The 26,420-nt window shown below is 44.4% G+C and overlaps 1 protein-coding gene across 1 annotated transcript in view; it reads left to right on the top strand.

Annotated features, from left to right (window-relative positions):
- The first annotated feature begins 12,953 nt into the window (after positions 1 to 12,953).
- The window catches only part of LOC148782810 (uncharacterized), an 82,204-nt gene continuing 68,737 nt past the window's right edge, over positions 12,954 to 26,420 (top strand). The window contains exon 1 of the mRNA XM_088860356.1: positions 12,954 to 13,239. Coding sequence (XP_088716482.1) covers positions 12,954 to 13,239 — 286 coding nt within the window. The remainder of the gene's footprint in view (positions 13,240 to 26,420) is intronic.

Consider the following 26,420-nt stretch of genomic DNA (forward strand, 5'->3'; position numbering starts at 1 on the left):
ATACTATCGGAAAGTGACTTGCCGGTGACATGGTGCATGCTATGAGACATGCTATTGACAAAGTTCTTTGGTGGAGGTTCCACCAGAGCAAGGAGATGGGGAGTTATGGACCTTTCTCACACCTATCTAGGTTAAGACCTAAGAGCTAGACACTGGCTCTTTGCTCAGAAGGAAAGTTGGGAACAAAGTTTGAGGAACTTATTCTCGGCGAATGTGGGGACGAGAAAATCCCCTATCCAGATAAATGGGTTAAGAAACTCGGAAGCCATGTGAGTGCAGGAAAAAAAAAAAACAAAGGAGAGACTAGCTAAACAAGGATGATCCGACTAAGGGGTAGAAAGTCTCCAGTGGAGTCGCTAAGCTGGTTAGGTTCCTCGATCTCGCCCTCCGAGTCGGGATGACCTGATGGCACATGTCTCGAGTTTTAGGAGAACCCGATAATTGAGATTGCTCTCTCAGGAACCTTGTTATAAAACAAGGGTAGGTATACCAGCCGATGAGAGAGGAATTTTAATGTGAGGAGGGACACACCTCACTTGGGTCTGTGACTCACTTGGGCTGACACGCGTGGGCGCCTTCTTAGATCACGTCGGAAAGCCCCCCAGTCCTACAACTTGTTCGGAATCGCCTCCCTTGACCTATACTCTCCTGTTTATGCGATCGTACACACATGGTTAATTTTATAAGACGTGGGGCAAGGGACCCCACCTTGTCTCTAGGTGAATGCACACAGGTGTGCACATTCAAAAGAAGAAGAAAAGAGTAAGAGGATAGAGATTGGGGTGATGAAAGGAGATAGAATAGAAGAATTTGACCAAGTGACTAGACTGACACAGTGGCTAGACCAGCAAGTGATTGACCTGGCGTGGTAGCAAGACGGGCACAATAACTCAGACTGGCAAGGCGACAATACTACTCAACGGCATAACCAACATCGACAAGCCTGACATGATGGCTAGCCTATAGTGACAGCAAGACGGGCACGGTGACTCAAACCGGCTTGACGACAGACTACCCGATGACAAGACTATCATGGCAGTGCTTGACTTAGCCTCCCTTGATCAAATGACGGGGAAAGAGAGAAAGAGAAGAAAAGAGAAGAGAAAAGTAGGAGAGATAAGAGAGAACAAAGAAAGAGAAAGAAGAAGAAAAAGAAGAAGAGAAGAGAAGAGAGAGATAGAAATAACAGATTGAGAGAGAAGATAAGAGATAGAAGAAGGGAATAGAAGAGTGGAGAAGAGAAAAGAAGAAGAGAGAGAGAGAGATGAGGGAAGAGAAACATGGACAGTGATGGAGTTCTACCGTCCATTAAAGAAGAGAGAGAAAAGGAGGTAGGCATGGATGACGATGAGGTTCCGCCGTCCATGACAGGGGAGAGAAAAGAAAGACAGGAGCATGGACGACGACGAGGTTCCGCCATCTGTGACAAAGAGTGAGAAGAGAAAAGAAAGCATGGATGGCGATGAGGTCCCGCTGTCCAGGACAGAGAAGAGAGAAAACATAGACACCGATGAGGTTCTGCCATCCATGATAGAGAAGAGAGAAAGGAGAGGAAAACACAAACGGCGATGAGGTTCTACCGTCCATGATAAAGGAGAGGGAAAGGGGAAGAAAGCATGGACGACGATGGGGTTCCGCCGTCCATGACAAAGAAGAGAAAACATGGATGGCGATGAGGTCCCACCGTCCATGACAGAAGAGAAAGAAAGGAGAAGAGAACATGAATGACGATGGGGTCGCTGTCTATGACAGATGAGAGAGAAAGGAGATGAAAACATGGATGCGGTGAGGTTCCCCTATCCATGACAAAGGAGAGGGAAAGGAGAAGAAAACATGGACGTCGATGGGGTTTCGTCGTCCATGACAGATGAGAGAGAAAGGAGAAGAAAATAAGGATGTCGATGAGGTTCTTCTGTCCATGATAGAGGGAAAGAGATAGGAGAGAGAAAAGAGAAGACATGCGCGACGATAGGCATCGCTATGCATGTCAAAAGGGACTCAGACATGACTCGACCTGCCACTTTGGGAAAGGGTCAGGTTCAATGGCTTTGTCAAAGAACAGAGGGAGAAATGTTGTGCGTGGCGATGAGCATCACTGTGCACGACATGGAGACAGGGGAACTTGGACAGAGGCCTGGCCAGCCACTTGGGTTAAGGCCCGGCTCACTGTGTATATTCTAAGAGATTAAGAGAAGAAAGATGATGTCATGCTCGGTGATAGACACCATCATGCATGACTAGAGAGAAAGAAAGACAAAGAGAAGAAAAAGAGGAGGGAGAAAGAAAGAAGATGAAGAGAGAGAAGAGAGGAGGAGAGAGAAATGATAAAAAAGAGGAGGAGAGAGAAAGAGAAGAGAAGAGAGGAGAGGAGGAGATAAAAAGAGAGAGAGAAGAGAGGAGGAGAGAGAAAGAGAGAGAAGAGAGGAGGAGAGAGAAAGAGAGAGAAGAGAGGAGGAGAGAGAAAGAGAGAGAAGAGACTCATTCAAGGGTATCCAATTTTTTTTCTCTCTCCTCTTTCTCTCTCTTAAATACATGCTCACAATTTCAATGTGAAAGTCTTAAATTTTATTCATGAGATTGAAAACTGAGGGAAACCCTTTTACAATTAGGTTTAACATGTATTTATAGAATTGGGCCCAAACATGAGTGGATGCCTAAAATCTAGCCTAATTGATGATAATTACAATTTATTTGAATTAAAGACAAATATAAAAATCGGTACAAAATTATGGTTCTGCCTCTGGCCAACAATATATGAAATTCTAAAACAGTCCCTACTGCTGCCCTAGAACATGTGTGATCTTCCATGGATGATTCGGGGTTGCTCCGGCGCCCGTTTGATCGAAAGACGATTACTTTCTCGTCGGGCTTGACGTGATGATCGATTTGATACCAACTTCGAGCCACAGATCGTGTTTTTAGACTACGATCATGCTACTTGAAATTTGTATGAATCTTGAAAGCTTTCGATCGATAGTGTGCTTGTTTCTTGATGTTTTCTTTGATTTTTTTGCTAAATTTCACTAAGCATGCCGTCACGATTGCGTTGCAACAAATGCAGCTTGATTTTTTGCTCGAATAAAGATTTTTCCATATTGGGTTTTTGGCCTGATCTTGAAATCTGATGGCCGAAATATGCAGCAACTTTGACGCCTTCATGTGCCAAATCCAACCATTCATCATATGCGAGGTTCGGACCAGACATACCCTCAGACCTTACGTATACAATATAATTGGTTTCAAGTCGATCGGGTACAGGAGTGCCGTGATATGGCCACTCGAGTGGGTCGTACTACTGTTGAATGTTCTGCAACTGTCTTCACAAATCACCAATTTCTCTCTAGTTTTTCTCCTTGCTCAGGCATTGTCATGGGGCTTGCCACATATCAAAGCGCTCGTCATGACGAGAAGAACACGCTTACAAAATTTGACCGCGATCCAACTCATAACGAGTGAGATATGAGCTTTCAAAGTTACTGCTTGTGACTGTGCAAACCAATCTCCTTTAATAGAGATTAGTGCAGAGAGGCCGCACGAGAATAGGTGCGTTCTACCCCTTTTTAATGTTTCTCCCATAACTTTGTCCTCGAACATCCAATTAAGCCAAAACTTGACCCTTAGGGGACCGTGATGGATCCAATGACGGTGGTTTTACAACCATTTGACTTACCAAAAATAGAGTTCTAGTTATGGGGTCCGTTTCAGGATACTAGAGGTTGATTTTTCCGAAATTGGTTTTTTGTTTGCACTGGCTTAGTCATGTCGGATTGCGACAAAACTTGACAGGTGACTTTTTGAAGTTTTTAAGAAGATTATAACCCATTTTGGGGTAATTTTGAGACTATCGAAAGTTACATTGTATGTTACGGCTTTATTGACCGGCTTCTCCTTTATTCTGCATCGGGGACCCAAGGTGCAGAAAAATATGTTCAAACAACAATGACTTAAAGAACTTATATATCATCCCCTTGAAACAAAGGTGGATGACCAAAAGTAAATAAAATTTTTGAATATTAAATTAGTTTTTAATTAAAAGTGAATCCCGTTTTTGAAGCAAAATGACAATTTTGCCCCAAGTAAGAATTGTGAAAGTGACCAAATGGTCCAAAAAAAGGTCCCATAAGCCATACCCATGGTTTGGAGCCATTTTTAGGTACTTATGTTGATCTTTCAATAAAAATAATATTGTAGAAATGATGAACTTGATGAGATGATCGTTTTGACATATAACTTTGATCTTGAATCGGGGTTTCAGATCCATTTTGAAAAACTGACGAAAGATCATAAAATTGATATCTTTAATGCTCGATCTTGCTCATTTCTTGATATTTGGGGTCGATTCCTTCATCATAGATTGATGGGGATGCCATCACAGTCATTTTATGATAAAAAACTCTCGATTTGGTTGTCAGATTGTCATGTTCCAAATTGGGGAAGTTGCCGAAAAATGAGATTTCGGTCACTGAAAAATGTACCCTTTTGTGAATTTAAAATACGATGTCTTTTGATCTTGCATCACATACAATCTTTACTTCATTTTGAAACCCTCGATGTCGTGGTCGCAATGGACCCACTTTCAAGATGATCCCATGTCCGGGCTTCAAGATATGACCATTTAATCAAAGGGGCATTCCCCTTTTAAAAGTTATGTAATACCTGAATTTTTGAATGCAACTTCTTTTTATGATTTCTCTCGTTTTGGGCTTCACCATGAGCCGTGCCATATATCAAAAAGTGAGCGCTAACGCGACGAAGAACCATCAAACATTTGGACTTGATCGAGCTTAAAACGAAGAAGTTATGACCCTTGGAAGGCAATCCCAAGCTCACATGGCATAGTTTTCGAAAATAGAAACTAGTTCACCGAGGCTGCACCAGAATAATATAAAACCTACCTGTTTGAAGGCATTTTTCAGCACCTTGTATCCCTGCCACGAATAAAGAGAAGCCAGGTTAATAAAGCCCTAAGTTAGAAGTGGAATTTTCAACAGTCACATAGTTGCCTCAAAACAAGTGGAAATATTCTTAAGGACTCCAAAAGGCCACCTGCCAAGTTTCATCGCAATCTGACATGTCTAAGGTAGTGCAGACAAAGAAATAGTTTCGAAAAAATAAGCTTCTAGCACCCTGAAACAGACCCTATAGCTGGAACTCTATTATCGGAGCATCAAATGGTTATGAAACTACCACTTTTGGGTCCGGCACGGTCAAAACCCCCTATAGATCAAGTTTCGGCTCAATCGGATACTTTAAGACAACGTTTGGGTAAAAGACTGAAAGGGAGTAGGCCACATACTATTCTCGTGCACCTACCCTGCACCAGTCTCCATTAATGGGGCCTGTTTTTCACAGTTTTGGGTAGTAGCTTTTGAGAGCCATATCTTCCTCGTTCTGAGTCAGATCAAGCTCAAATTTTGGGAGCGTGTTCGTCTCATCAAGACAAGCATTTTGATATGTGATGTGGACCGTGACGACACTTGAGGAGGGAGAAAAATTAGAGAGAAATTGATGATTTGTGACAAGAGTTGCATGAAATTCAGCAATGACATGTCTCGCTCGAGTGGCCGTATCACGACGTTCGCACACCGGATCGACGTGAAATTAGTTGCATTACATGCATAAGGTCTAAGGTTACATCTAGACCAAACCTTGTACGTGATGAACGGATGGATTCAATGTATGAAGACAATGAAGTTGTTGCAAATTCTAGCCATTGGAATTCAGATTCTGGCCTAAAACCCAAAAGTGGAAAATCGTCGTTTAGGCACGAAATCGAGCTGCGCTTGTTACCAAAAGATCGTGACGATGCGCTCATCGTAATTCAACAAAGAAATCATGAAGACATGTTGAAAAATGGGTGTAATCTTGATCCAAAGAGCCCAAATTTCTCACAAATTTTGCATCGCGTGGCCCAAAAAACGCGATTCATGATTCTAAATGGGTATAAAAACATTCGTCATTTCGAGCCCAACAAGAAAATAATCATCTTTTGGCCAAACGAGCACCAGAACAACCCCGAATCAGCCTTGGAAGACTGCACATGTTTTAGGGCAGCAGTAGTGACTGAATTGGAATTATGTGAATTGTTGGGCAAGGGCAAAATCGTCATTTTGCCCTTATTTTTAGAATTTTTTTTAATTCAATTAAATTGTAATTTTCAAGAATTAGGGTGAATTTTGGGCATCCACCCATGTTTGGGCCCCACCTTTATATGTACACGTGATATCTCAATGTAATAGGAGAAATGAGACCCAATTGAATTAATAAAAAATTAAGGGTATAGCTTGAGTTTGTGGGCCACATCTTGGAGAGAGAAAGAGGAGAGAGGAGAAAAGGTCTGGTATCCTTGGATTAAGGTAACTTTCTATCTCCTTTTCTTTCTTTCTCTCTCTTCTTCTTTCTTTCTCCCTCCTCTTTCTTTCTCTCTCCTCTTCTTTCTTTCTCTCTCTTCTTCTTTCTTTCTTCTGCCTCCTCTTTCTTTCTCTCTCTTATTTTTTCTTTTTCTCTTATTTCTTTCTCCCTCCTCCTCTTTCTTTCTCTCTCCTCTTCTCTCTTTCTCTCTCTTCTTCTTTCTTTCTATCTCCTCTTCTTTTTTTCCTTTTTCTCTCCCTGTTATTTCCTTTTCTCTCTCTTCCCTTCCTTTTTCTCTCTCCTTTCTTGCCTTTGTCTTGTTCTCTGTCATGCATGGTAGTATCTATTACCGAGCATGACATTTTTCCCCTTTTGTCAATCTCTTTGGGATGAGTACAGCGAGGCGGGGCCCAAGTGGCGGGTCGGGCCTCTGTCCAAATTCCTTCTCCTCCCATCATGCACACCGGTACCCGCTGCCGCGCACGACGTGTCTCACCCCATTCTTTGACATGGACACTGAACTGGGCTCTTTCCCTAGTGGTGGACCGGGTTGTGTCTGAGTCCTTCTTGGCATGCATGACAATACTTATTGCTGTGCATGTTTTTTCTTCTCTCTCTCACTTGTCATGCACAACGATGCTTATTGCTGTGCATGTCTATTCTTCTCTCTCCCCAATCATGGGCGATAGAACTTATTGCCGTCCATGTCCATTCTCTTTTTCTCTCTCTTTTGTCATGAACGATAGTGCTTATCGCCGTCCATGACTTTCTCTCATCTCTCTTTTTCCTATCATGCACGATAGTGCTCACCACCGCGCATGACTTTTCCCCTTCTCTCTCTTATGTCATGAACAACAGTGCCTATCGCTGTTCATTTCTTTCTTTCATCTCTCTCTTTCCTGTCATGCACGACAGTGCTCACCGCTATGCATGACTTTTCCCCTTCTCTCTCTTTTGTCATGAACGACAGTACTTATCACCGTCCATGACTTTCTTTCATCTCTCTTTCCTGTCATGCATGGCAGTGGTCATCGCTATGCAGGACTCTTCTCCTTCTCTCCCTCTTTTCTTCCTCTTCTTTCCTTTCTCCTCATTCTTGTGTCTCTCTTATGTCCTCTTCTGCTCCCTCTCTTATATTCGTTCTCTCCATTCTCTCTCCCTTATCTCTCTCATTTCTCTATTATCTCTCTCCTTTTCTTTCTTCTCATACTTTTCCCACTCTTTTGTCCTCTCTCTCTTATCTCTCCTCTTTCTCCTTCCCTCTCTTCCCTCTCTCCTTTTCTCTCTCTTCTTTAACTCTTCCTCTTCCCCATCTTCTTATCTTCTCTTTTATCTTCTCTTCTCCCTTCACTTTTCTTCTCTCATTTGATTAGAGGACAGGTTAAGCCTTGTGCTGTCAAGTTAGTCTTACCATCGAGCAGTTTAGTCGCAGCGCCGGTCTGAGTTATCGTGCCCATCTAGTTGCTACGTCAAGCTAACTGTGGTGCCATATTAGTTTGTATATTGGTTTTGACGTCGAGTAGTTTAGTCGTTATGCTGGTTAGAGCCACCGTGCCCATTTAGCTACCATGCTAAATCAACCATCATACTAGTCTTGCCCCTATGATAGTCTGGCTGCCTGGTCGAATTTATTCTCTCTTATTCATCTCTATCATCTCTTTTCTCCTCTTCTCATCCCTTATTCTAGTTCTTCCTACTCTCTTTCTCTCTCTTAACCATATTAACTTTCATTCATTTTTAAAACACACATTTCATCTTTAAAGTACTGGTTGAAAGCCATACCAGTCTTTAAAGCCCTTTCTTTAAAGTACTGATTGAAGGCCATACCAGTCTTTAAAGCCCTTCCTTTAAAGTACTGGTTGAAAGCCTTACCAGTCTTTAAAGCCCTTCCTTTAAAGTACTGGTTGAAAGCCATACCAGTCTTTAGAGTCCCTTTCTTTAAAGTGCTGGTTGAAAGTCATACCTGTCTTTAAAGTCCCTTCCTTGGAGTATTGGGTGAAAAGTAGAACAACCTCTAAGTGTTTATTTTTTTTCTCCTCTTTGATATATTAATTGACAGTCATACTAATCTTTCATTTTTTAACATTCCCCCTCCTTTCCTCTCATCTTTATTCTATTCTTTTTTTTTTCCGTCTGGAAGAACAGGTGAACAACAGACTAGTCTCCATTTCTTTACTCTACCCCTTGAATGCAAGCTCGGGTGCATTCACCTAAAGACAAAGTGAGGTCCTCTGACCCACTTGTCTTGTATACTAACATGTGCGTGTACGATTGCAGAAACATGAGAGAACAGGTCAAGGGAGCCGATTGCGAACCAGCTGTAGGCTTGGGGGGCTTTCCATCGTGATATAACAGGATGCCCACGCGAGTCAGCCCGAGTACGTCACGAACCTAGGTGAGGTGTGTCTAGCCTCATACCCTAATTCTTCTCTCACCGGTTGGTGTACCTACCGTTGTCTTATACACAAGGTTATCGAGATAATGATCTTAAGTCCAAGGTTATCTTTTAAACCCAAGACACGTGCTATCAGGTCAACCCGACCCGGGGGCGAGATCCAAGCATCTAACTAGCTTGGCGACTCCACTGAGGATACACTACCCCATCGTTGGATCATCCTTGTTTTGTCTATCTCTCCTTTTATTTCTGTTGATTGCTCGCACATGGCTTTAGGGTTCATTAACCCATTTATCCGAATCGGGGATTTTCTAATCCCCACATTTGCAAGTTCCCCTTGGGAACAAGTTCCCTGAAATTTGTTCCTGACATTCCTCTTAAGCAAAGACTTAGCGTCTAGCTTCCAGGTCTTGACCTGAATTGGCATGAGAAGGGACTTAAATGTCCCTGACTCCCCATCTCCAAGCTTTAGTGGAACTCCCACTAGAGCACTTCGCATGGGTGGCACATCTACCCCCACTCACCGTATGCACCCTGTTATCAGCAAGTCACTTACCGATCGTATTGCCAAGGTATGTCAAAAGGCTGCCCAGTCCCTAGCTGCCAAAGGCAAACAAGTTGCCATTGCTTCTGTGGGTCACCGCAAAGCTAACCCCTGTATTCCTGCACCACCTTGGGTCTCTATGTTAAAAGACTCAACACATCGAGGAGGAGACCCTGGGGCCTCCACCTCTCGCACACACACTAAGGCTCGAAGGTCATCTGCTCAAGCCACGCCTGAGGGAAACCCTCGTATTGCCTCGAATTGGCGTCCAGGATTGGGTCTCCTTGGGCCAAATCTTGCACATGCCATGCATGAGACGACCCCCTCGTCTTCTCTCTCTGCACACCCTTGCGCACCCTGTAAGAGGTAGGCTCCTGCTTGTTCCCTTACAGACACGTGCTCGAGGTTCTCGACCTCCTAAGGCCAGACTAGTTACTCGAGCCTGGGTTGACACTCAAATCACCCAAAATTCTGCCTCAAGGGGCGCACACACACCACCATCATGGACTGCTCCTGGCTCTCGACTCAGACACTGTCACTAGTTCACCCCTACTCTAATCACCCCTTCTCCTCAAGGCAAGCACCTCAAGATGTGGTACTCAAAGACCTTCCCCAAGAGTACCATCTTGAGCAAACCCCATCTGGTCGATCATGTCTTGAGAAACCACAAAAGAGCTTGGGGCAAAGGCCCAAAGGGAGACGAAGTCCTTTATCCCCCGACTTCTTTCAAGCCAAGGCACATGCTCAGATTAACCATTGTTCGAGGTCCCCACCCCTTGCCTCATCTCATGGAGATAGCTCTCTCATGTGCAAGAAAAGCGGACCATTCCCAGTCTCAATCCCAGTTCTGGAGAATGGTGCACTAGAGTCTTAGGGCTAAACATGACAAAGGTCTTCGAATCCTCACCAGGGAAGCGACTAAGACAACCAACGCAATCAGCCCCGTAGACCTTCTTCTCAAGAAGACAATAAAGCTTGAAGAAGAAGCATTAGAATTCTGCATGGTTGTCAGTGTCATAGGAGATGATCTGACCTCGCATCACCCATAGTCCCAAGACCATAAAAAACCGGTTCCCACATGCTCTGCATACAAGGCTCGAGTTCAGTCGGGGCACGTTGAGCCCCTACTGACTGACTTACCACGACTGGTACGGCAGCCATGCAAGGTCTCGACTACACCAGAGACTGAATTCCCAGAAGAGAGGGTCAGTGTGATGGCCATCAACGAACCTGATGACAGCCAAGACGAATGGATGGATAGGCTTGCGAGCAATGATGGAGAAGATCAACCGCATGGAAAGCAAGCGATCCTCAGCTAATTCGTCCCATCATGAGGCCAACTCCCATCACACGGATGATGCAGCTCCAAGGCAGCCTCCTCCTCCTGTCTCACAAGACAATTCCGTCCCTCGCCCCGTCTCACAGGCAGATATTGACGCGATGGTTACTCACAGCTTACGGAACAAGCAGATTCTGGGTATGCATGAGAAAATGCTTTACCAAAAGCCGTACCCCTCATATATTGATCAGCTCTAGTTTTCCCTAATTACTAAAAGGGGAGGCTCCCTTTATTTAATGGCACAACTTCTCCGCATCATCATATCACTCATTTCCAAGCAGCATGTCAGGAGACAACATCTCCAAGTCGGTCCGCATTGAGAGCCTGTTCCGACACCATGGCGGGTCGCGACCACAGCTTTCAAGCTCAGAAAATGGTTGAGGTAATGGGAGTTCTTGACCCAACCCTCAGGGTAAAGAAGGTTGTCCCTCAGACTTTGGATCTCTACAAAGGGGTAGGTCCATCGAAGACCTAGGTAGAACACCAAGGAGGTAAACAACAACCCCAGTCATACAACAGAGTGCCTCCTCCTTCGAACCTTAATCGAAGCGACTATTGGGTCTGACAAAATATTTAAGTCTATTGCTTTGATAAGGAATGGGTTCCCGCTTTGATGCAGCTATTGTTGGAGGAAAACATGATTGAGCTGCCTGAGATAAAGAATCCTAAACAAGCCTGTCTTGATACGCATGCAAATTACTGTGCATATCATCAAAGGTTAGGGTACACTCTAGAAGAATGCTACACTATTGGTCTGAGGACCTTAAGAAAGCATTTGGGGCAACGGAAGCCTCCCATGCAGTGATAGTCTGGGAAAAAGATGAAAGCCCGTACTCCCCCCATGAATAACCATCAGATCTCCTCCAGGCATTCTTCTGTATGATGCTTCAAGAGGGAATCATTGTGCCAAAGCCAGTACGGCAGCCCAAGCAACTCACCCAGGGAACTCAGAACTTCTGGTGCCCGTATCACTAGATATGAGGGAATGAACTAAGTGAGTACTATGGTTTCCAAGTCATAGTCACAAAGTAAGTGCAGAGAGGTCTCCTTGCTTCAACGCTCTAGAAGTGTACCCTCAAGTCATTACTCCCATTCAGAAAGACATTTCATTGCAAGCCTCCAGTCATGATACTTCTGATCCGTAGAAGCCCTCAACTTCCCAACAATGGAAAGTATATCATGGATGGAGCAGATTGAAGACCCTGAAATGAGAGGCAATTCGTCAAGCTAGACCTGCCCCTGAATCTAGCAAAATCGGACGGGTGCTCCCAAAGGGTACCAGGGAGAGACGGGTACTAAAGGCCACCCATTGAAAAAACAAGATTCTCCAACCTCAGGTCTAGGAGGAGTTCCTCAAACCCCTTCCTCCACTACCGACCTTGCAAGACTTCTTCCCTACTCCCTCTTCTCGTCAAGAAGAAATCCCTGAGTCATCATCTGCTCAGGTCACGTCCAATGAGGGTAATGACATTAAAATCATCCCCCAACGGTCTAAGTAAGGGAAGGACCCAAAAGATCCCCTGCACACCACCAACTCCAGTGATGACATAAAAAGCTGTCCGGATCGGTCTGATGTTGGAGATGACCTTAAAAGACCCTCACCTCCTAACCCCTCTTCTTCTTCTTCCTCTTCTTCTATTGCCTCTTTTGCAGGTACAACTTTAGAGGGCCTAGATTTTGAGGCCCTTGATAAGGAATTAGAAGGTTCTAATATCACCAGAAGACACTGGAGGGGGTTGAGAAAGACGTTGGCTCAAGCAGTCGGGTTCCTGACAGTTGCTGCTGGTTTAGCTGCTCGTGCCAGGACGGAATCACCTCCTACTGCTGGGGAAAGCAGCAAGAAGCGCAGAAAGTCCAAAGTGAAGAAACCTTAATGGCCTCCCGAGGCCGACTTCGAGCAAAGGCTGAGAGAGTAAAGAGGGCAGAGCATCTATACCCAGGAAGCTTGCCAAATGAATCTAAGGTCGGGGAAGACACTGCAGCCACCCCCGAGAAGGCCGAAGTTTCTAAAGTATCCTGGTCTGCCACTTCTCTCATACCCAGGTACCACGTCCAATCCACCACTTCACCTCCCTCCAAATACCCTGTCCAAACCATCACTCCTTAAATATTCGGGGCCACCATCGGTCCCGTACACCCAACCACCTCCTAAACCTCAACCCCAAAACTCCACTCCCTTAAAACAAGTTCCTTCTACCCAATCTGCCCAAACTTCCCAGACCATGTCGGCTATGCAGCAAAGTCAGCCAATATCCCAAAACAAACCTCCTCTATCTAAGCCTGTCCCTCGACCTACCACTCCACCCAGACCTATGACAGACACAATGGTATATCATGATGACTCTCGTGAAGTTGTACCTGTCTTCACAATCATTAAGTCCCAATCCTCCTGTGACTTTCAAAATGAGCTCCTTCAGCTTGATACACTGACCATGCTTGAGGTGGACTCTTCCATTGGCCGACAGGAGAATAATGCAGGAATCATGTCCCACGCCAGAACCTTGCTGAAGGAAATGTCAGGAGCATGGATCTTTGCATTTAAGGTTGAGAAAAAGCCCTGTGAATCCAATGATGAAGAATTACAGGAAGCCTCAGAAGAATGGGAGGAAGGTGGGCAAGCCATGACTGATGAGCTTGAGGAAATAAATAGAAGGAATGAAATTGACCCTAGGCCAACTTTCATCTCGAAGAATATGTCACCAGAGGAGAAATAGAATTACATCGCTTTCTTACAAGCAAATCATGATGTATTTGCCTGGCATCATCATGAGATGCCTGATCTCGATCCCCAAGTCGTAGTCCATCGTCTTGGCATCGATCCATCCTCTAAGCCCATAAAGAAAAAATCAAGGAGGTTTAGACAAGACTTCGAGATGCAGATCGATGCTAAGGTAAATAAGCTCAGGCAAGTAAGTTTCATTTGCGAAGTCAAGTACCCAAAATGGCTGGCGAATGTTGTCCCAATCAAGAAGAAAAATGGGAAAATTAGGGTTTGCATCGATTTCTGCGACCTGAATTCCACTTGCTCATCCATTGCTGTTTACGGAGATGTTGATTGATTCCATAGCTCATTGCCAAATTTCTCCTTCATGGATGGGTATTTCGAGTACAATCAGATAAGGACGGCACCAGAAGATGAGGAAGCCACTATGTTGCTGACTTCAAAAGGGGTCTTCTGTTACACTATGATGCCCTTTGGATTGAAAAACATGGGTGCTACATATCAACGAGCAATGATGACCATCTTCAATGTCATCATGCACAAGGAGGTAGAGTGCTATGTGGATGACTTGGTGGTGAAGTGCGAAAGGAAAGACGGTCACATGTGTGCCTTAAAAACATGTTTGAGAGGTTATGCCTCCATTAGCTCAAGATGAATCCTTTGAAATGCGCTTTTGGTGTGCGCTCAGGAAAGTTCTTGAGATTCATTGTAAGACACCGTGGGCTTGAAGTTGAGCCAGTCAAAATCAAGGCAATCCAAGAAATGCCGCCACCAATGACATTGCAAGAACTGCGGTCTCTTCAAGGGCAGCTGACCTATATTCAAAGGTTCATCTCAAACCTCTTAGGATGTTTTAAACCTTTTACACACCTGTTAAAGAAATATACCCCATTCATATGGGATGAGTGCCAAGCTGTAATTGATGACATCAAGGAATATCTACTAAATCCTCCGGTGCTCTCCACACCAGAATTAGGGAGGCCTCTCATCCTATATGTGACCTCTCTCGACGAGTCACTTGGCGCATTACTAGCACAGAATAATGATGAAGGGAGGGAAACCGCCTTCATCATTATCCACCCATTGAGAAGATGTGCCTGGCATTAATCTTCAAAGTGCAGAAGCTCCGCCACTATTTGCTCGGTCACCAAGTACGACTCATATCATGAGTGGACCCCGTCAAATTTCTTATGACATGCCCATGCCTGTCAAGATGCCTTGCTAAATGGGCATTATTGCTGATGGAATTCAACATCACATATATACTACAAAAGGCTGTTAAGGTCAAGCCTGGACCGATTTTCTAGCAGCACTTCCAGTCCTAACAGAATCTCCTCAATCAAGTGATCTCCCTGATGAAGAGGTATTTTGTGTGGAACTTGCCTATGCATGGAATATGTACTTTGATGGAGCCTTCCAATCTGATCGAAGAGGCATTTGAGTAGTGTTCCTGACTCTGCAGGGGGGTGTAATTTCTCTGTCTTTCTCTCTCGTTGAAGCCGACTTGCATAGTGAGGCTGAGTATCAAGCTCTCATAATTGAATTGGAGATTGCCTTAGATCTAAACGTGGAACAACTTGCTAACTTCGGCGACTCTGAGTTGGTGATACGATAGCTCAAGGGGATATGACGTGAGAAAGGACACTCTTAAACCTTATCACAACACCGCAAAATCTTATATGGCACAATTTGATGATGTTTCCTTAAGTCACATCCCCAGAAGGTTAAATTTACAAGCTGATGCACTCACAAAGCTCGTAGTCACCATTCAATTGTCCTCGCCAGGGCCCACACCAATTTGAGTAACAGAGTGGAGACATATTGAACTAAGAATCGAAATTGATGTAAATGATGAAAGAATCCTCTTCTCAGAGTGCCTGCCTTATTCATTCGAGGCACTTCTGGCAACCAAAAATGCTATTAAAGATGAGCAGGAAATGGCACAGGGTCAAGGATCCAACATTGAGAAACGAGAGTAAGAGTTCTTCAACCCAATGTGTGCGGAAATCGAGCAGGCGGAGGATTGGAGAGAACCTATAATTGACTTTATCAAGCATGGTTGGTTACCGGATGATCGCATCGAGCACAACAATATTTGAAGAATGTCTACCAAGTACACTCTCCTCGATGAGGACACTCTCTTTAGGTGTTCCTTTGATGGTATTTTGCTCCGATGCGTTCACACAAATGTGGCAAGGTAGATACTAAAGGAAATCCATGCTGGAATCTGCGAACTACATCAATCTGGCCCCAAGCTCGATGAGCGGATATGCAGGTTGAGGTATTCTTGGCCGACGATGGTGGCATATTCATTAAACTATGCCAAAAGATGCCAGGTGTGCCAAATGCATTCAAGCCTTATTCACCAGGCTTTAGAGCGCTTGCACCCTACAGTGGCATCATGGCCCTTTTCACAACGGGGAATGGACATCGTAAGACCAATTGACCCTCCTTATGCGTTAGGTCATGCCTTCATCTTGGCAGCAACAAACTATTTCTCCAATTGGGCTAAAGCAATCCCTCTCAGGCAAGTCCCTGGGGTCTTAGTGGCTGATTTTGTATGGCATCATATCATTTACCAGTTCGAGGTGCTTGATCGGATCATATCAGATAATGGTATCAGATAATGGTTTGCAATTTAGAAGCCAACACATTGATCACTTGGTTAACCAATTCGAGTTTTGAGTGGAAGTACTCAACTATGTACCACCCTCGAGCGAACTGTTTAGCTGAGGCTTTCAATAAGACCCTGTGCAGTGTTTAAGGAAGTCGGTATAAAAAATGAAGAAAAAATGGCATGAGAAACTTCTTGAAGCTTTGTGGGCCTATCGCACCACCACAAGAATGCCACCAACTCCACCCCTTATTCTTTGGTTTATGGCGAAGAAGCAGTCTTGCCCCTCTAAATTCAACTTCCCTAGGTTCGTGTCGCTATACATCAGGGTCTGACCAAAGACAAAAGGGTCAAGCTTGGTTATCAAGAATTGGATGCACTCGAAAGAGGTTAGAAGCTCAGCAAAATCTTGAACTCAATCAGGGGAGAATGAAGAGGGCATTTGATAAGTCAGTCAAAGTTCACTCATTCACTTGTGGGGACTTGGTTCTAGCGGTTAAAAGGCCAATTGTTATGCATGGGCGATGCAAAGGAAAGTTTGAGCCCAAGTGGGAAGGCCCTTTTATAGTCAAGAAAGTCTTACTAAATGGGCTTATATATTGGTACACTCTGATGGGGAAGAGGCGATACCCCCCATCAATGGATGATACTTGAAGAAGTACTATCCCTTATATGTCCTCTAGCCTCAATGAATAAAGAAAAGGGGGAACAAAGAATAAAAAGAAAAGGCGAAGGAGAAGAAAAGAAGAGAAGGCAATTAACAAGGCTTAAGCAAAAACTCTTTTTATACATTTAGAGGAGTCACCAGTTACTTCCAAAAACCCCTTTTGGGTAGGGTACATGTATATATTATCAAGCTTTTCTTTTGTATCAGAAGGAAAGAGAGCAGTCAATCCCCAGTGTTGCTCTTGTTTAAAGAGGGTGGTTGATTACCAGGATCTCCTCTCACATCAAAGGAAGGTAGAAGGGTTCTTGAATCGAGTCTACCAGACACCCTTCTGGAAAGGAACTGGGTTATGATGAAGAGCACGCCGTTCTAATAGTAAGTACCCTTCCACAGAACAACTTGATTGTACTGAAGGACTTGGCTTCCAACATACTTCATAAGCATTGGTCACCACCCTCTTGCTGCACTCTTTCATCGCCAAGCATACTATTGTGGTGCACAATCTCGTGCTGGGCTCTGCTATTGTCGTGCATGCTCGATCATCATCCCTAGTGGAGTTACACCTATGCCCCAGCCTGTCATATGCATGCCCTAGTCTTTCATCTCCAGGGAGTCATGCTTCCCCCAATTTCAAGGAGTCCGCATCACAACCATCCATAGCTGGGTCACCATTCCACTTGGACCCACTACATCCCCGACGAGTCATGCCGTAACCTTATGCCCCATGGAGCCTCATTTACCTCACATTCTCGAGTGAGTCCCCTCTTTGCCAAAATATCTAGTTACACATCGACTCACCTTATGGTCCAGTTGCATGACCTTAAACTGCAGCAATGGTCTAGTTGCATGACCTTAAACTGCAACCATGGTTCAGCTGCATGACCCTAAACTGTAGTGCATGTCCTGGCCGCATGACGTTAAAACGCATAATACAATGGTCCAGTTACATGACGCTAAACTGTAGTGCACATCCTGGCCGCATGATGTTAAACTGCTTTGCCCAAGTCCCGACGGCATGACCCTAAACATGCCTCCATGTATGTGCACATGCCTTTTGCATGCATCTCCATGTACACCTTCCCTAACCGGCCCGTCCATGTGCTCGTACCACCTTCACTGCCTCCCTAGTGAGCTCATTTCCATCATCACCACCTTCACTGAATCCTTAGTGAGTCAATTTCTATCATCACCATCCACAAATCCCCAGTGAGTCTTACTCACGCTCACAGAACAACGGTGAGCCATCCCACCATCCATACTCATTGTCAGCTAGTGGGTCACCATCATCCACCATCCATACAATCATCATCCATCATTCATAGGTAGCTTTATGCCATCTCCCAAAGAGAGTAAAACCACCACCATACTCACTCTATGGCCTCCACAGACTGCCATAAATTGCCACCATGGTCTCGTTGTATGACCCTAAATTATAGCATATGTCCTGGCCACATGACATTAAATTGCTTTGCCCAGGTCTCGGAGGCATGACCTTAAACACGGCTTCACAAAAAAAAAAAAAAGAAAAAAAAAAAAAGAAGAAAAAAAAAAAGTGTACGGGCATGATGTAAACATGAAGAAGCGAACACCATGAGTAAAAATGACGGATGTGCATGGTCACGAAACCATAAGTAAGAGAGTTTCATGAATAAAAGCTGGGCACGGTGAAAACCCGAAAGGGCATCGTGAGTAAGATTGTAAAAAGGGTGGACATGACCGTAAGATCATGGGTAAAAAAGCCCCAAATAAAAAGGAGGTTGGTGAAAACCGTCTCTATGGTGCCACTTCCTCAGTCCAAGTGAAACCTGCAAAGGTCAATTGGACCAATAAAATAGGTTGATGCAGTGCTCACTTCCATAGGCGGCTTCAATCGGCATTCAAAGGAAAATTCTCGGTATCATAATGCCCTATTATTGGGACCCAAAAGAAGAGCTTCAAGGAAGAATTCCACAGTTTGAGTCCAAACACAAAAGGATCCAAAAGTTAGAAGAATCGCCAAGAAAGCAAGTTGAGTTTCACGCAAAAGAGCCCCATTCCCAAGCAATCACTACGGTGACCTACGTGAAAGCCAAACTAGCCTCCGTAGAAATAAGAAGCCATATTCCTATATGTCGAAAAAGCACCCAAAAGGCTAAGTAAACAGTTAAGCCAGACCTTAGACCTGTTATGGAGCAACTAGGATTGAGCCCTCTGAGGTCACCTAAAAAAGAGGTATCTTGCTTGTCGAAACTGCTGCAAAAAGTAGGGTTGAGCCTCAAGAGGTAGCCAAAAAAATGAGGTACCCTACCCATCAAGGTTAAGCTGGTGTAGCAGCAGATGACCGCCAACCGAATGCTCTTCAACTGTCCATCTAAAAAACTAACAGACAAGGAAACAAAACCCCTGATTGAATACAAAGAATGCCCTTGGGCATGACACTCGACCACCAGACAAGCCTGATTCTGATCAATGGGGTCCACACAAAATTCTCAGCTGTTGGAATCACAATTATCATCCAATAGGGTGAGTAGACTTTAAAAGCATCCCTCATCATTACAAGATGGTCCGATAGGGCGAGGACTTAAAAAACAAATCCCTCCAAATCACAAGACCGTCCAATAGGGCAAGGACTTTAAAAAATATATCCCTCACAAAGTCCAATGAGGATGAGGACTTCGAGAATACCCCTAAATGACGCTTCTCCCCCAAAGTCTCCATGAATGTGTTTGAAGACATTTTTCAGCACCTTGGTCCCGATGCCGAATAAAGAGGAAGCCGGTTCATAAAGCCTAAATTACGATGGAATTCTTGACAGTCTCAGAATTGCCTCAAAACAAGTAGAAATGTTCATAAGGACTTTAAAAGGCCACCTGTCGAGTTTCATCGCAATTCGACATGTCTAAGGTAGTGTAGACAAAGAAACAATTGCTGAAAAATCAGTCTCTAGCACCCTGAAACAGACCTCGTAACTAGAAATATATTTTTGGTGCTTCAAATTGATATGGGACTATGGCCATTGGATTTAGCCCTGTTGAAAACCCCTATGGGTCAAGTTTCAGCTTAATCGGGTACTCTTGGACAAAGTTATGGATAAAAGACCAAAAAGGGGTAGGCTGCACACTGTTCCCGTGTGCCCTCCCTGTACCAAATCACCATTAAAGGTGACTATTTTTACAGTCTCAGGCATTGACTTTCAAGGGTTATATCTCCCTCATCCCTAGTCGGATCACGCTCAAATTTTGTGAGCGTGTTCGTCTCGTCAAGATGAGCGTTTAGATATGTGTTACGCCTCATGTTGATGCTCGAGCAGAGAGAAAAAATAGAGAGAAGTTTCCGATTAGTGAAGAGAGTTGCAGGAAAATCAACAGCGAAGGCATCGAGGTGACTACAAATTTTGATCGTTGGAATTCAGATTTTGGTAAAAAACCCAAGATCATAAAATCTTCGTCTGGGCACGAAATTGAGCTGTGTTTATTGCGACGCGATCGTGACAACATGCTTAGTGTGATCCAGCAAAGAAATTGATGAAAAACATCAAAAAATGATCCGCAGTTTTCAAGATTCATCTAAATTTCAAGTCGCATGATCGTGGCTTAAAACACGATCCGTAGGTCGAAGTTGGTATCAAATCGATCATCATGCCAAGCCCTACAAGAAAACAATCATCTTTCTATCAAACGGGCACTAGAGCAACCCTAGATCATCCATGGAAGAGCACACACATTCTAGGGTAGCAGTAGGGACTGTTTTCGAATTTCATGAATTGTTAGGAAGGGTAAAATCGTCATTTTACACCAAATTTTAGAATTTATTTTAAATTAAAATAATTTTAATTATCATCAAATGGAATAGTTTTTCGGCATCCACCCATGTTTGGGCCCAATTTTATAAATACATGCCAAACCTAATTGTAAATGGTTCTTCCTTAGCTTCCCCTCATACTTTCAATTGATCAATAAAGTTCGTACTTTTACTTTGAGTTCGTGGGTGCATCTTGGAGAGAGAGAGGAGAGAGAAGAAAAGGGCTGATATCCTTTAGTATGGTCATTTTCTCTCTCCTCCTCTTGCCTCTCTCTTTCTCTCTCCTCCTCTCATCTATATCTATTTCTCTCTCCTCTGCATGTCTTTATGTCTTCTCTCTCCTCCTCTTGTCTCTCTTTCTCTCTCCTTTCATCTTTATCTCTTTCTCTCTCCTCATCATGTCTCAATCTCTTTCTCTCTCCTTCTCTCATCTCTATCTCTTTCTCTCTCTTCTTGTCTCTATCTATTTCTCTCTCCTCTCATATCTATCTCTCTCTTCTTCTCCTTTCTTCTTTCTTCTCTATCTTTCTCTCTATTTCTCTCTGTTTGAACATGCACAACGATGGTAATGCCATGCATGAATCTCTTTCTCTACTTTCTTCTCTCTGCTATATCTTTCTCTCTTTCTCTTTGTTTGAACATGTATGATGATGGTAACGCTGTGCACGAATCTCTCTTTCTATTTTCTTCTCTCTCTGGCACACACGACGGTGGCAATGTCGTGCGTGTTTCCTTCTCTCCTCTTTCCTTATTCTTCTTCTCTCTTTCCTAATCTCTTTCTTTCTCTTTCCTTCTTTCTCCTTTAACTCTCTCACAATATCTCTCCTCAATGATCATGCATGGCGATGCTCATCGCCGGGCATGACATTCTCATTCTTCTCTTATCTTCTGAAAATATATACAGTGAGCTGGGCCTTAAACCGAGTGGAGGGTCGGGCCTCTATCTAAATTTCCCCTTTCCCATATTGTGCACGGTGATGCTCATCGCCGCACGTACATTCTTTTCTTCATTCTTTGATGAGGACATTGAACTGGGCCCTTTCCTGAGTGGCGGGCCGGGTCGTGTTTGAGTTTCCTACAACACAGGTGGCGATGCCTAACGTCGCGTGTAATTCTCTCTTTCCTGTTCTTGTCTCTCTCTCTGTCATGAACGACGGAAGTCCATCGCTGTTCATGTTCTTTCCTTCTCCTCTTTCCTCTGTCATGGATGATGGAAGCCCATCGCTGTTCATGTTCCCCTCTTCTCTCTCTCCTTTGTCATGGATGGTCGAACCCCATCACCGTCCATGCTTTTGTCTCCCTTCTTTTTCTCTCACCTTTCTTCTTTCTCTCTTCTCTTCTCTTCTCTCTTCTTCTTCTCTTTATTCTTTCTCTCTTATCTTATCTTCTCTTCTCTCTCTTCTTTCTCTCTTCTCTTCTCTCTCTTCTTTCTCTCACTTCTCTTCTCTTCTCTCTTCTTTTCTTCTGCTTTCCTTCTTCCCTCTTCTTTACTTTCTTTTATATACTCTTATCTCTTCTTTCTTCCCTCTTCTCGTCTCCTCTCTCCTCTTCTTCTTCCCTTCTCTTCTCTACTCTATTCTTCTCTTCTTCTTCTTCTCTTTCCTCCTCTTCTCCTATCTTTATCCTTCTCTCTTTATCTCTCTACTTTTCTTATCTCTCTTCTTTCTCTTTCTTTATCCTCTTCCTCTCTAATTGACTAAGGGACAAGTCTAGCACTATCACAGTAGTCTCGTCGTCGAGCAGTATTGCTGCTATGCCAGTATAAGTTACCGTACCCATCTTGCTGTCACATCGAACTTGCTGTTGTGCCAGGCTGGTTGGTGTTGGTGTTTTGTTGTCGAGTAGTATTACTAATGTGCCGGTCCATGTTAACTACTACGTCTTACTACCTCGTCTTACTACCATGTTAGGTCAATCATCATGTCAATCTAGCCATTGTGCTGGGCTAGTCACCTGTACAAATGTCTCTTTCCTTTTCTTCTCTCTTCTTCTTTTCCCCAACTCTCATCTCATCATCTCTTCTTTCTTCTCCTTTGAATGTGCACGCCTGTGTACATTCACCCAAAATACGAGATGGAGTCTCTTGGCCCACTTGTCTTGTAAAATTAACCATGTGTGTGATTGCAGAAACAACAGAATACAAGCCAAGGGAGGTGATTCCGAATCGGTGTTAAAATTGGGGGCTTTTCTTCATGATCTAAGAGGCCCATGCGAGCCAGTCCATGTAAGTCCCGAACTTAGCTTAAATTCCTCTCTCATCGGTTGGTATAGCTACCCTTGTTCTTGAGGAAGGTTCCTGAGAGAGCGATCTGAAGTCCCAGGTTCCTATGAGACTCGAGATGCATGATGCCAGATCATCTAGATCTGGAGCGCGAGATCGAGGCACCTAACTTGCTTGGCGACTCCACTGGGGACTTATTACCCCTTCGTTGGATCATCCTTGTTTGACTAGTTTCTCCTTTGTTTTTTTGTTCTCACACACCACATGGCTTCTGGGTTCTTCAACCCCTTTATCCGGATCGGGGATTTTCTCATCCCCGCATTCCCGAGCTTCCCCCAAGAATAAGTTCCTTGAACTTCGTTTCTGACTTTTATTTTGGGCAAAGACCTAGTGTCTAGCTCCCAAGTCTTAACCTGTATAGGCATGAGGAGGGACTTAAATGTCCCTAACTCCCCATCTCCTTGCCTTGGTGGAACTTCCACCAAGGCACCCTGCATTGGCAGCATGTCTACTGCCACTCACAGCATGCACCCTATCACCAGCAAGTCACTTGTCGGTCGCATTGCCAAGGTACGTCGGAAGGCTGCCCAGTCCCTTTTTGCAAAAGGCAAGGAAGTTGTCGTTGCTTCTGTCGGTCGTCGCAAGTCCACCCCCCACATTCCCGCACCATCTAGAGTCTCTATGATTAGAGACTCAACGCATAGAGGAGGAGACCTTAAGGCCTCCACCTCACGCACACACACTAAGGCTCGTCGGTCATCCACTCGAGTCACGCCTTGGGGCAGCCCTTGTGCTACCTCAAGTAAGTGTTCAGGATCAGACCTCCTTGGGCCGAAACTTGTACACATGCATATGCATCCCATTGCTCGGGGCAACGCCGTTGCTGCGCCAACCCAAGCACATGGAAGACGACCCCTTCGTCCTCCCACTCAGTACACACTTGTGCACCCTGTAAGGGGCAGGCTTCCACCTACTTCCTTACAGACACGTGCTCACAGTTCTCGGCCTTCTAAGGCCAGACCACCTATTCAAGCCCGGGCTGAACCTCAACTCACCCGAAATGCTACTTCAAGGGGCGTACACTTGCCACCTTCCCAAACCACTACTTGCTTTCGACCCAGCACCTGTCAGGAGCCGGTCCCTTCTTTTCCTGCCCTTTCTCCTTCTGACGGGTATCTCAAGACCTGGTATTCGAAGGTTTTCCCTAAGAGTACCATCCTCAGTTAGCCTCGTCAGGTTGGCTATGCGTCTGGAGCCCACAAAGGAGTTCGGGGTAAAGGCCTGATGATTGATGAAGTTCTTCAACTTCCAAGGCAGCAACCCAAGCTGGCCCCCATCCAAGGTCCACATTCGTTGCCCCATCTTATGGATACGACCCTCTTATGCTCTAAAAAGATGGGTCAACCTCGACCCTAGTCTTAGTTCTGGAGAGAGGTCTATCGCAGTCTAAAGCTCAAGCAAGACAAAGAACTGTATATAATGATTAAGGAGCCGATCAGAAAAGTTGAGGCACCCAACTCCAAGGGTCTCCTCCCTCAAAAACCCTTTTACCCTCTTCGAATCACAAAGATTGAAGAAGAGGTGCGAGAATTCTGCACTGTCGTCAGCGTCATAGAAGACAACCTAGTTACCCACCAGCCACGATCCCAAGACCGTCGAGAACCGGTCCTTACCCGCTTGCCATACAAGAGTCGCGTTAGTTGAGGCATGCTGAGCCCTTACTGACCGATGTGCCACATACGACCCGTCAAGCTTGGAAGCCTTCAACCACATCTAAAGCAGACCTCATTGGAGAAACGGTCAGCATCATGGTTGTAAACGAACCTGGCGACTCCCAGGAAGCACTTATGGAAAGGTTTGAACAAATGGTGCAAACAATGATGGAAAAGATTGATCGCATAGAGGCCGCGCGACACTCGACTAACCATGAGGTCAATTCCCATCATTCAGATGATACAACTCCATGGCAGCCTCCTCTTCCTACTTCATAGGACAATTTTGTCCCTCACCTTGTCTCACAGGCAGACATCGATGCTATGGTGACTCATAGCCTAAAGGGCAGACAAATCCTGGGAATACAAGGTGCAATGCTTTACCAAAAGCTGTACCCATCTTACATTGATCAGGTGTTGTTTCCCTCAGACTACAAGGAAGGGAAGTTTCCCCTGTTCAATGGAACCACATCCCCGCACCAGCATATCGCCCACTTCCAAGTGGCATGTCGAGAGACGGTGATTGATGGGAGGCTCCTACTCCATCAGTTTGTTGAAAATCAAGATGGCCCGACCTTTCAGTGGTATGCTCGGCTTCCCCCAAATTTAATACATACTTGGGAGGAAATGGAGAAACTATTCCATCAGCGCTTCTATGAGGTCGAGAGAGAGGTCCAGACCATCAAACTTCTCACCTTTACCCAAGAACCAGATGAACCTGTCTGTCAATTTGTAGTAAGGTGGAGAGATTTGGCCACTTGCCATCCAATCCCATGCTTGAGAAGGAAGCAGTTTAGACCTGTGTGAGAAACTTGCTGTTGGAAGATATTTTTCATCATCATGGGAGCCTAACAAATAGTGGAAATTTTGACAGTCTCAAAAAGGCCCTAGAACTGGTCAAGATCTTGAACTTCTAAAATTTTTCTACCAAGTTTTGCCGCATTTCGAAAAGTCTAAAGCAGTACAGACTGAGAAATAGTTTCAGCAGAATTAGCCTCTAACACCTCGAAATGGACCCTTATAATTAGAACTATATTTTCGATGTGTAACATTATTGTGGGACTATTGTCATTAGATCCGTCATGATTGAAAACCCCTAGAGGTCAAATTTCAGCTTAAACGGATGTTCCAAGAAGAAGTTATAAGCAAAAGAGCGAAACAGGAGGAGCCGCACGCTATTCCCGTGTGGCCACCCTGCAACTCAACTCCATTAAAAGGGCAGTCACGAACAGTGACTTTCGATGCTTATATCTCCCTCGTTTGAGATTGGATCGTGCTCAACCTTCATGAAGCGTGTTCGTCTCGTCAAGATGAGTGTTTCGATATGTGGCACGCCCCGTGACGACGCCCAAGCATGAAGAAAAGCTAGAGAGAAGTTGCTGATCGGTGAATAAGTTGTAGGAAAATTAACAGCATCGCTCATCACTCGAGTGGCCAAATCATGCTGCTCATGAACCCGATCGACGTCAAACCAATTCCATCGTGGGCGTAAGGGCTAGGGCTATCTTCAGTCCAAATCCCGTACATGATGAATGGTTATATTCTTCACACGAAGCCGATGAAGTGGCTACAAATTTTGGTGCCAAAATTTCAGATTCCGGCCAAGTGTCTAAACTTGCAAAATCTTCGTTCGGACATGAAATCGAGCTACATTTGTTGCCACGCGATCGTGACAGCATGCTCACTGTGATCTAGCAATGAAATCGCAAAAAAGCATCAAGTAACGAGCACACTATCGATCCAAAGATTCAAGATTCATCCAAATTTCTAGACAAATGATCGTGCTTTCAAAACATGATCCATGGCTCGAAGTTGGTATTAAATCGATCACCATGTCGATCCCTATAAGAAAACAATCATCTTTCGATCAAATGGGCATCAGAACAACCTCGGATCATCCATGAAAGAGAGAGCACGAAAGTTCTAGGGTCGCATAGGGACAGCTTTGGAATTTCATAAATTGTTAGGAAGGGGCAAATCTATCATTTTACAACCTATTTTCCTATTTCTTTTAATTCAATTAAATCTTAATTTTTAGCAATTAGGTTTAATTTTGATCAATTCACCCATGTTTG

This window comes from Amborella trichopoda, chromosome 3 (genome assembly GCF_054954075.1).
Source record: "Amborella trichopoda isolate Santa Cruz 75 chromosome 3, AtrichopodaSantaCruz75HAP2 v2.0, whole genome shotgun sequence".
Lineage (NCBI taxonomy): Eukaryota > Viridiplantae > Streptophyta > Magnoliopsida > Amborellales > Amborellaceae > Amborella > Amborella trichopoda.